The following is an 11,913-nucleotide window of genomic DNA, read 5'->3' as shown; positions in this document are numbered from 1 at the left end:
TAATATACTATTATCAATAGGATTTATAATCATATAAATCATTACTATTATCTTGGTACGTAGCGTTGTAGCACAAGGTTTCCCTTGTTTATCAAGTGCAATGATAAACACCAGGAGGTTATGTGTTTCCAGCTGATATACCAAAGAATTTTAATTTAAATAGTATTTGTTTATAAACATACAAAATGATATTTCTGATGTGGAAGATCACACTAAGGTGCAACCACAGAGCATACTTATACAACAATCAAAATTCAAATCAGTTTAATATTTATCAATTAACTCAACCAATTTTAATTGATTTTATTTTAATTAAGGTTTAGGGTTCCTGCAACCTTAGCCTGGGATCCCCAGAATATATTAAATATATATATATATATATATATATATATATATATTATCATTTAAATTAAATTTTATTATTTAAGTATTAAAAAATCATATTTAGTAATTTTAAATTTTAATAATTTTAAAAAAATAATCGGTATATAATAGATTATATACATAATTAAATAATGATCTTATCATACATATATATATATATATTGTCACGACCCATTTCCGTGGGCCGGACCGGCACTAGGGCCTAGGTAAGCTTAAGGCCCCCGAGGCCCGTAGTAAGCCTAAACCACTCAACTCAAGCATAGCACATCATTCAATAGGAACAGTAGCCCATGCAAGATAGGATATAATTTTTACATAATGCGGTCCAATTTTAATTTTCTCAAACAAGTTTAGTTTGGGCCTAATCATAATCAATCACATTCATAATATGGCATACTGGTCCACCTGCACCTAATAACATAACAAACCATACATATAAGGTAACACATACGGCAGGCCCAACTGAAAATACACGACCCTACAACTGCGGAGTTCAACAATAATTGAAACTAAAGTAGTGTATGTAATTAATAATACAAATCTCAAATTATAATAACAAAAGTTATAAGTTTACTTTTGTAGCTCCGCGAGGAAAATGACAGAGCTTCAGTTGGATCAGCGACTTCCTACTACCTGAGAGGTTTGGAGAGAAGGGGGGGTGAGTTTTGCAACTCAGTGAATAATAATAAATAATACACACCACACACATTCACGCAAAATGCATCCTAATATTCTAAAATGAGCATGCTGCAGTCATTCATATGGCACAACACTAGCACCCACAAGTAATGTCACCTTCAAGTAATCAAGTAAGTGGAAATTAGTCAGTGGCACCACCTGAAACCCCAACGAGCCGTCCTCACACATGGCTCGCCCTCTCGTACATGTGCACCAGGGAGCCGATCCCCCATACGGCCAACTGGTCTAAACCTCACTGACCAGTCCTCTCATTGTTTTTCCATTCTCTCTTTCCTTTTCCATATCAACAGGAGGCAACTCGGTGGTCTCCATCCAATCTAGATCGTCAAGTGCTCAACAGGAGGCCACCCTGCGAACTACAATCAAACCTAGATTGTCAGGTGCGCATCAACAAGAAGCCATCCTGTGAATTTCCATATAATCTAAATCATCAGGTGCACAAGGGGGCGCCGATCTCCCATTTTCCCGGCCGACGGTCAAGTATCATATCATAACCGGATCCATATCACAGACCGTCCTCACAAACCCCTAGTGGTCCACTTCATCCCAATTCCACACAAACAAGGCAACGTATAGCACAACACAAGTAATCAAACAATGCTTTCAAGTAATGCACCAATACATCCAAATGTACAATCACAAATATAATTATGTAGTAATAGTGACATAATATATATATATTTAGTAAATAATTACTATGCAAATGCAATGTTGATATGCATTATTTATTATTACTCACTGTGATGGAGAGCGAAGCTCTAGCCTTGATTCTGTCCTGGAGGAGCACTAGATGGACCCGGGCGATCTAAGAAGTAAGAATGACACAAAAGAAATAATTCTATCAGACAAAACACCTCATTACCTTTCTAAGAATTTTATTTTATATTCTAAATTTTCTACGTAATTAAATCTCGATATTTAAATTCTTTTCTGCACTAACACTTTATCTTTCTATCTAACTCTATTTAATTTGTTTTCGTTTGAATTATATTTTATCTCTTATTTTATTTTCTATAAAAAATTTATTTTATTTTCTACCGGAATTTCGGCAGCATCTCCCCTAAAAATTGGACTATCTACCTGTTAAAATGTCAACAATATATCTAATATTTCCAAATCACACAGCCCATCCATCGGGCAATCAATCAATCAAATTTCCATCCTCCATCAATCTCAACATCACCACACAATCCAAATCATATATTACAATAACATTATATTTAATTTATCTTTATTAAATCAACACTAAAATTATAAAACTATTAACTACTCAAATTAACCAAATTAAATTAATCACGTTAATTCACTACAAAATAATAAGTTTAATTTAACTAGCTAACATTAACTTAACTAACTTAACTAAACTCATTAATTACAAATAATAAAATTAAATTCATTAACTAATATTACTACATTAATTAACTACAATTAATAAACTTAATTTAATTAACTATTATTATTAACCTTAACTAACTCAACTAACAGTATTAAATTTAAACTAACTAAATTTAATTAACTCTCATCATTAGTATTAAATTAATTAACTAAAATATACTTAAATTAATTGTCTAAAATTACTAAAATTAATTATCTAATTTAATTATACCTAAAAAAAAAATGGATGCTGGAATTACTTGTCCGGAGATGGAGGCTACACGTGCCGGAGTGAAGAGCAGGTGGAGGCTGATGGCCGGAGGTGCCCTGGAGCAGCGGCAGTAGTGGCAGTGGCAATGGCGTGAGGAGCTGGGTGAGGCGCTGCACGATCGAGGGCAGAAGGAGCTGGCGCTGCACAATCTGGCAGCGAGTGGAGCTGCTGGCAGTGGCGCGCGGAGGAGCAGCGAGGCGACGGAGGTGATGCGACTGCCGGCGTGGAGTGGCGGCGAGGCTGGGTGGCGCGCAGCGAACCTGCTGTCTCTCGCTAGTCACACGAAGACAGACGCAGGGAAGAAGGAAGGAAAAGGAAAGAAAGAAAGAAAAGAAAGAAGAAGAAGAAGAAAAAGAAAAGAGAAGAGAGGGAGGAGGGTGGTGGCTGGGGAGGCTGTGGGTCACCGGTGACTGACTGGAAGTGTGTGAGAGGTGAGGGGTGAGCGTTGAATATAGAGAGGAGAAGAGCTTTCTAGATGGTTTGGGTCGAACCGGTTCGATTCGGTCCGATTCGGCCCAAATCTTTGGTTTTCAATGGTTTTCGACTTTCTCATTCGGTTTTCGGTTTGGTTTCTCACAGTATTCGCACTAAAATATTAATATTGATTTTCAGGCTGTCGGTACATTAAATTTAATTGGAAAAGTTTTTGAAAATATAATTTCGGTTCGTTTCAGTCTTCCCCCCTTACAAAAAAATTCGTCCTCGAATTTTGAAATAAGCAAGATAAGATCATAGTATATATGAAGCATAAAGAAGTATCGTACTCAACAAAAGAGAAACCATTTACAGTCGATCACTAGAAGTACAAAACATTTTACATGGAAGGAAAAAGATGGGGATAATTTCTTTGCATTTCAGCTGCCACTTCCCATGTGCATTCCTCCATCGAGTGATTTCTCCATAAAACTTTAACCATAGGAATCTCCTTAGACCGAAGTTTACGAATCTGAAAATCGAGAATACTAATCGGTACTTCTTCATACGTCAAATCTTCACCCACCTGAATCTCCTGCGGCTCTAACACATGAGATGGATCAGGAACGTACTTCCGTAGCATGGACACATGAAATACTGGGTGTACATGAGAAAATTCGTTAGGCATGTCCAACTGATAAGCCACTTCTCCAATCCTTGCAACTACAGGATACGGTCCAATATATCTCGGAGCTAGTTTTCCTTTCTTACCGAAGCGGAGAACACCTTTCATAGGAGATACCTTCAGAAAGACCAAATCTCCCACTTGAAATGTCACCTCTCTGTGCTTAGGGTCAGCGTAGCTCTTCTGTCGATCAAATGCTGTCTTAATCCTGTCCCGAATGATAGGAACCTTTTCAGATGTGATTTGAATCAACTCAGGCCCTACCAGTTGTCTATCTCCTATTTCCCCCCAACAGATAGGAGACCTGCATTTTCTGCCATACAGAGCTTCATAAGGCGCCATGCCGATACTTGCTTGGTAACTGTTATTATAGGCAAACTCGATTAATGGTAAGTGCGTGTCCCAAAATCCTCCAAAGTCTAATACGCACATCCGAAGCATATCTTCCAGTGTTTGAATAGTCCTCTCAGATTGCCCATCAGTCTGCGGATGGAAAGCTGTACTAAAGTCAAGCCGGGTTCCCAAAGCTTTCTGCAACGACTGCCAAAATCTCGAGGTGAACTGCGTCCCCCTATCCGAGATGATAGATACCGGAACCCCATGAAGGCGCACTATCTCTTTAACGTACAACCTTGCCAACCTGTCAGCATTATAAGAGGATCTCACTGGTAAGAAATGAGCTGTCTTGGTAAGTCGATCCACTATTACCCAAATTGAATCATAGCCTCCTGGCGTTTTCGGTAGTCCAACCACAAAGTCCATAGTGATCCTTTCCCATTTCCATTCTGGTATCGGTAATTGTTGCATTAATCCAGAAGGTCTTTGATGCTCTGCTTTTACCTGCTGACATGCGAGACATTTGGATACGAATTCTGCTACATCTTTCTTCATTCCAGTCCACCAATAATTCTCCTTCAAATCCCGATACATTTTTGTAGTACCCGGATGCACATTATAAGCAGCATAGTGGGCTTCATCTAAGATCTCCTTCCTAAGATTATCGACATCGGGTACGCAAACACGAGTACCCTTCCTGAGTACACCATCATTGTCGATTACAAAGTCTCCTGAACCACCAGTGACTACCTCTTGCATAATTCTTTGTACTTGTGGATCCCGGTCCTGTGCAGCTTTAATTCTGTCAAACAGCATCGGTCTCATTCTGAAATGAGCCAATAGACAGTTTGAAGTAGGAATTTCCAAGTTAAGGCCTTCATCAAGCATGCCATCCAATTCCCGAATTAACGGCCTTCTTTCAACCGAAATATGAGCTAAGCTTCCCAAGGATTTCCGACTTAAAGCATCTGCTACTACATTAGCCTTCCCCGCGTGATACTGAATAGTACAATCATAATCTTTAAGAAATTCCATCCAGCGTCGCTGTCTCAAATTCAGATCCCTCTGATCGAAAATGTACTTCAAACTCTTATGATCGGTGAAGATTTCACAAGTCACACCGTACAAGTAATGCCTCCATATTTTTAGTGCGAAAATGATAGCTGCCATTTCCAAATCGTGAGTGGGATAATTCTGTTCATGTTTCTTCAACTGTCTGGAAGCATACGCAATGACTCGACCATGCTGCATTAAAACACATCCCAACCCCACTCTGGATGCATCACAAAACACCACGTATCCTTCATCACCTGATGGCAAGGCTAATACCGGAGCTGTGGTTAAGCACTCTTTCAACTTCTGGAAACTTGCTTCACAAGAATCGGACCATACAAACTTAGCATTCTTCTGGGTCAATCTGGTTAATGGTGCTGCTATTCGAGAAAAGTCTTGCACAAAACGGCGATAATAGCCAGCTAAACCCAGAAAGCTGCGAATTTCAGTGACAGTAGTCGGTCTCGGCCAATCGATGATTGCCTCAATCTTCTTGGGATCAACCCTGATTCCATCCTTAGATACCACATGACCCAAGAAATTTACACTCTCCAGCCAGAATTCACATTTAGAAAACTTGGCATATAACTGATGCTCCCTCAAAGTTTGTAGCACAATTCTCAGATGATGAACATGATCTGCTTCAGTTCTAGAATAAACTAGAATGTCATCTATGAACACAATCACAAACCGGTCCAAGTATGGCTTGAACACACGGTTCATCAAATCCATGAAAGCTGCTGGGGCATTTGTGAGTCCGAAGGACATGACAAGGAATTCATAATGACCATATCTGGTTCTAAAAGCCGTTTTAGGAATGTCTTGTTCCCTGATCTTTAGCTGATGGTAACCAGATCTAAGATCAATCTTTGAGAAACATGTAGCCCCTTGCAATTGATCGAACAGGTCATCAATTCTAGGAAGCGGGTATTTGTTCTTCACAGTCACCTTATTCAATTGCCTATAATCAATGCATAGGCGAAGCGAACCATCCTTTTTCTTCACAAATAGGACTGGAGCACCCCAAGGTGAAGTGCTCGGTCTGATGAAGCCCTTATCCAACAGTTCCTGCAACTGTTCTTTCAACTCTTTCAATTCCGCTGGTGCCATACGATACGGCGGCATGGAAATAGGTTCTGTGCCAGGAATCAAATCAATACAGAATTCAATTCCCCTATCTGGAGGAAGACCGGGTAATTCTTCTGGAAACACGTCGATAAACTCATTCACGATCGGCATACTTTCAACTTTACGAATTTCTGTTGCGGTATCCTTTACCAACGCTAAGTACCCTTGACAGCCTTTCCTCAACAGTTTTCTAGCGCTGATTGCAGAAATTAGATTATAAGGAGCTATATTCTTATCTACCCTATAAACAAGTTTCTTGCCATCAGGTAGATTGAAAACAATTTCTTTCCTTTTACAATGAACCTCTGCATCATACTTTGCTAACCAATCCATCCCCAAGATTACATCAAAATCTATCACATCTAAGATAATTAAATCTGCGGGTAAGTCTACGCCTTCAAGAACAATAGGACAGTTTAAAATAACTGAATCAGTATAAATAGGTTCACTTAAAGGCGTCGATATCAGCAAGGGAATGTCTAACTGATTGAGCATTCTGTCTATTTTCACAGCAAACCTAGGAGATGCAAATGAATGGGTGGCACCAGGGTCAAATAGTACTCGTGCTTCCAAAGAACAAATAGTAAAAGTACCTGCCACCACGGCATTAGATGCCTGAGCATCTCCCTGTGTCAAGTGGAAGAGTCGGGGTTGTGCTCCAGAAGCATGCAAACTCTGTCCTGAACTCTGGCCTCTGCCCCTACCAACAGAACCACGGCCCTGCTGGCCAATAAATCTAGTACCAGATACCGACGGTGTAGAGAAAGGAGGTCTAGACACACTACCCATGGAAGACTGGGGTGGCACTGTACGTGACTGAAGTGGGCAATCTCTAGCATAATGTCCCGTCTGATGGCATCTGAAACAGACAATAGCATCAAAATTACACATTCCTCTATGAGCCTTGCCACACCTATGACAAGCAGGTATACTAGGTCTGCTGCTGCCTGAACTATGTCCACTACTAGAACCACTTGGATAACTACTCCTTCTCGGCCAAAATTTCTTCTTGTCCTTCCTTCTACTGATACTACCCTTGCCTTGGAAGAGAGAGCTCGAAGATTGTGTACCCATAAGAAAAGACCCGCTCATACCTGGCACAATCGGATTCCCTGACTGAGCTGCTGTTCTGTTACCTCTTCTGCCTGAAATAAACCCATCAGAAATGTATTTATTTTCCATCTGCCGGGCTGAGTCAACAATGGCACTAAAGTCTTGCTCCCTTTGCTGAAATAAAGTGGCATATATTGCATTTAGACCGCTAATGAATCTGTATACTTTAGTGCCTTCATCAGGTATGGACCCCGGAGCATATCTACTCAATTCAACGAACTTGGTGGCGTACTCATCCACCGACATATCCCCTTGAACTAAGGATTCGAATTCTCTCATTTTGGCTCTTCTGGTTCCTTCCGGCACAAAATAGTTCATAAAGAGTGTAGTAAATTGTTCCCAGGACATCCTAGTGACAGAAGGCTGAATATAATCTCGAAACCACGCTTCTGCTATTCCCTCCATTCTACGGCCGGCAAACACAATGGTCCTTTCATCATCACAGCCTAGCTCAGCACAAAACTCCCTTATTCTAGCCAAAAAGGAATGAGCATCTTCAGTGCCTGTGAACTTAGGCGGTTTATAACGAATGAATCTGTCATACAGGTTATCAGTAGCAGCCCTCGGAACAGTAGGAGGTGGAGCCAGTTGAACTGGTTGTGCTGCTGGATCGGGCATAGATGGATGCATCTGTTGCTGTTGCTGAGCTTGGAAGAATTGTTGTTGCTGCATTAACACATTATTCATTGCTGCTGTTATAGCCTGTTGTAGCCCGGTCAACAATGTGTTCATTTCAATGGGAGTTCCCTCCATATTTTCCTCATTCCCACCTTCTTGGGCACCTTCATTCTGATTATTTACATTCCTAGCAGATTTATTCTTTCGTCGTCTTCGTCGTCTAGGAATAGCGGAATGCCCAGAAGAGACTTCATCAGGAACATCTCGCTCCGGGTTATCATCAGGAGCATCTTGCCCCACGTTGTCGAGTGCTCTACCCCTGTTCTTCACCATGCTGAAATTCAAAGTACAAGGTAGAATTTATTAGAATATAACCATTCCTATCCTATTCATATCAATTACATTATAACCTAACTGAAAATAGGACTCATACGGTGATCACGCTGAAACTTAAGAGGCAAGAGAAAACTATATCAAGACGTGACGGAAATAACTCCGCAGTTATCTCTAGACTCCTAAACTTATGCTCTGATACCACCTTTGTCACGACCCATTTCCGTGGGCCGGACCGGCACTAGGGCCTAGGTAAGCTTAAGGCCCCCGAGGCCCGTAGTAAGCCTAAACCACTCAACTCAAGCATAGCACATCATTCAATAGGAACAGTAGCCCATGCAAGATAGGATATAATTTTTACATAATGCGGTCCAATTTTAATTTTCTCAAACAAGTTTAGTTTGGGCCTAATCATAATCAATCACATTCATAATATGGCATACTGGTCCACCTGCACCTAATAACATAACAAACCATACATATAAGGTAACACATACGGCAGGCCCAACTGAAAATACACGACCCTACAACTGCGGAGTTCAACAATAATTGAAACTAAAGTAGTGTATGTAATTAATAATACAAATCTCAAATTATAATAACAAAAGTTATAAGTTTACTTTTGTAGCTCCGCGAGGAAAATGACAGAGCTTCAGTTGGATCAGCGACTTCCTACTACCTGAGAGGTTTGGAGAGAAGGGGGGGTGAGTTTTGCAACTCAGTGAATAATAATAAATAATACACACCACACACATTCACGCAAAATGCATCCTAATATTCTAAAATGAGCATGCTGCAGTCATTCATATGGCACAACACTAGCACCCACAAGTAATGTCACCTTCAAGTAATCAAGTAAGTGGAAATTAGTCAGTGGCACCACCTGAAACCCCAACGAGCCGTCCTCACACATGGCTCGCCCTCTCGTACATGTGCACCAGGGAGCCGATCCCCCATACGGCCAACTGGTCTAAACCTCACTGACCAGTCCTCTCATTGTTTTTCCATTCTCTCTTTCCTTTTCCATATCAACAGGAGGCAACTCGGTGGTCTCCATCCAATCTAGATCGTCAAGTGCTCAACAGGAGGCCACCCTGCGAACTACAATCAAACCTAGATTGTCAGGTGCGCATCAACAAGAAGCCATCCTGTGAATTTCCATATAATCTAAATCATCAGGTGCACAAGGGGGCGCCGATCTCCCATTTTCCCGGCCGACGGTCAAGTATCATATCATAACCGGATCCATATCACAGACCGTCCTCACAAACCCCTAGTGGTCCACTTCATCCCAATTCCACACAAACAAGGCAACGTATAGCACAACACAAGTAATCAAACAATGCTTTCAAGTAATGCACCAATACATCCAAATGTACAATCACAAATATAATTATGTAGTAATAGTGACATAATATATATATATTTAGTAAATAATTACTATGCAAATGCAATGTTGATATGCATTATTTATTATTACTCACTGTGATGGAGAGCGAAGCTCTAGCCTTGATTCTGTCCTGGAGGAGCACTAGATGGACCCGGGCGATCTAAGAAGTAAGAATGACACAAAAGAAATAATTCTATCAGACAAAACACCTCATTACCTTTCTAAGAATTTTATTTTATATTCTAAATTTTCTACGTAATTAAATCTCGATATTTAAATTCTTTTCTGCACTAACACTTTATCTTTCTATCTAACTCTATTTAATTTGTTTTCGTTTGAATTATATTTTATCTCTTATTTTATTTTCTATAAAAAATTTATTTTATTTTCTACCGGAATTTCGGCAGCATCTCCCCTAAAAATTGGACTATCTACCTGTTAAAATGTCAACAATATATCTAATATTTCCAAATCACACAGCCCATCCATCGGGCAATCAATCAATCAAATTTCCATCCTCCATCAATCTCAACATCACCACACAATCCAAATCATATATTACAATAACATTATATTTAATTTATCTTTATTAAATCAACACTAAAATTATAAAACTATTAACTACTCAAATTAACCAAATTAAATTAATCACGTTAATTCACTACAAAATAATAAGTTTAATTTAACTAGCTAACATTAACTTAACTAACTTAACTAAACTCATTAATTACAAATAATAAAATTAAATTCATTAACTAATATTACTACATTAATTAACTACAATTAATAAACTTAATTTAATTAACTATTATTATTAACCTTAACTAACTCAACTAACAGTATTAAATTTAAACTAACTAAATTTAATTAACTCTCATCATTAGTATTAAATTAATTAACTAAAATATACTTAAATTAATTGTCTAAAATTACTAAAATTAATTATCTAATTTAATTATACCTAAAAAAAAAATGGATGCTGGAATTACTTGTCCGGAGATGGAGGCTACACGTGCCGGAGTGAAGAGCAGGTGGAGGCTGATGGCCGGAGGTGCCCTGGAGCAGCGGCAGTAGTGGCAGTGGCAATGGCGTGAGGAGCTGGGTGAGGCGCTGCACGATCGAGGGCAGAAGGAGCTGGCGCTGCACAATCTGGCAGCGAGTGGAGCTGCTGGCAGTGGCGCGCGGAGGAGCAGCGAGGCGACGGAGGTGATGCGACTGCCGGCGTGGAGTGGCGGCGAGGCTGGGTGGCGCGCAGCGAACCTGCTGTCTCTCGCTAGTCACACGAAGACAGACGCAGGGAAGAAGGAAGGAAAAGGAAAGAAAGAAAGAAAAGAAAGAAGAAGAAGAAGAAAAAGAAAAGAGAAGAGAGGGAGGAGGGTGGTGGCTGGGGAGGCTGTGGGTCACCGGTGACTGACTGGAAGTGTGTGAGAGGTGAGGGGTGAGCGTTGAATATAGAGAGGAGAAGAGCTTTCTAGATGGTTTGGGTCGAACCGGTTCGATTCGGTCCGATTCGGCCCAAATCTTTGGTTTTCAATGGTTTTCGACTTTCTCATTCGGTTTTCGGTTTGGTTTCTCACAGTATTCGCACTAAAATATTAATATTGATTTTCAGGCTGTCGGTACATTAAATTTAATTGGAAAAGTTTTTGAAAATATAATTTCGGTTCGTTTCATATATATATATATAATCAAGTTAGAAGCTTAAAAAAATGAAAATTTTTATTTGGTGTAACAATAAAATATGAATATAGCTATAGACTTAAATGATTTCAGAAAAAAAAAATCTATAAACTTAAATATAAGCATTTAAGCACAACATAACCCTAATTCAAATTAGGGTTAGAGTATATTTTCTAAAAAAGAAAAAGAAAAAGAATAGATATGGTTCTATAACAATTATTTTTCACATATATGTAAGTAACCACTCGAGAAGTGTGTACCAACGACTAGTTTTAACATTCATATCTATATATAAAAGCAGAGCAATTGCATTATTTTGCACGATTAGGAAGAAAATAAGGTGTAATGATAGCAATTGTAAGAAGATAAGTTGTTTTATATATTTAGATAATATCTTTATCATGATAATATATATTAGTTATATCCCATCAAGAT

General features: G+C 39.3%; 1 protein-coding gene across 3 annotated transcripts; it reads right to left on the bottom strand.

The window, feature by feature from the left end:
- Positions 1 to 692: 692 nt before the first annotated feature.
- LOC149496220 (uncharacterized) lies at positions 693 to 11,448 on the bottom strand. 3 transcript variants are annotated; one of them, XM_089722034.1, is made up of 6 exons: positions 10,788 to 11,444; positions 9,893 to 9,958; positions 9,029 to 9,087; positions 6,938 to 8,409; positions 1,823 to 1,888; positions 693 to 1,017 (listed from the first exon to the last, which is right to left on the bottom strand). In XM_089722034.1, the coding sequence occupies exons 4-5, from the start codon at positions 8,406 to 8,408 to the stop codon at positions 1,842 to 1,844; spliced, it is 1,518 nt and encodes a 505-aa protein (XP_089578160.1). In that variant the 5' UTR covers position 8,409; positions 9,029 to 9,087; positions 9,893 to 9,958; positions 10,788 to 11,444; the 3' UTR covers positions 693 to 1,017; positions 1,823 to 1,841. The 3 variants fall into 3 exon arrangements, with proteins under 3 accessions (XP_089578160.1, XP_089578159.1, XP_089578158.1); XM_089722033.1 differs by lacking the exon at positions 1,823 to 1,888 and having other exon boundaries at positions 10,760 to 11,448; XM_089722032.1 differs by lacking the exon at positions 1,823 to 1,888 and having other exon boundaries at positions 10,788 to 11,445.
- Between the last annotated feature and the right edge of the window lie 465 nt (positions 11,449 to 11,913).

Source organism: Jatropha curcas, chromosome 5 (genome assembly GCF_041381405.1).
Source record: "Jatropha curcas cultivar XTBG-Jc1 chromosome 5, XTBG_Jcur_1.0, whole genome shotgun sequence".
Taxonomy (NCBI): Eukaryota; Viridiplantae; Streptophyta; class Magnoliopsida; order Malpighiales; family Euphorbiaceae; genus Jatropha; species Jatropha curcas.
Note: the sequence above shows the minus strand (reverse complement) of the source record. Positions and strands in the feature narration are given on the sequence as shown.

Excerpts from the sequence above, each read along its gene's own strand:
- LOC149496220 (XM_089722033.1), bottom strand. The coding sequence starts at position 8,408 with ATGGTGAAGAACAGGGGTAGAGCACTCGACAACGTGGGGCAAGATGCT. Across the intron at positions 1,018-6,937 it reads ATCTAATGCCGTGGTGGCAG|GTAGTAGGAAGTCGCTGATC; the intron begins GTACTTTTACTA and ends CAAACCTCTCAG.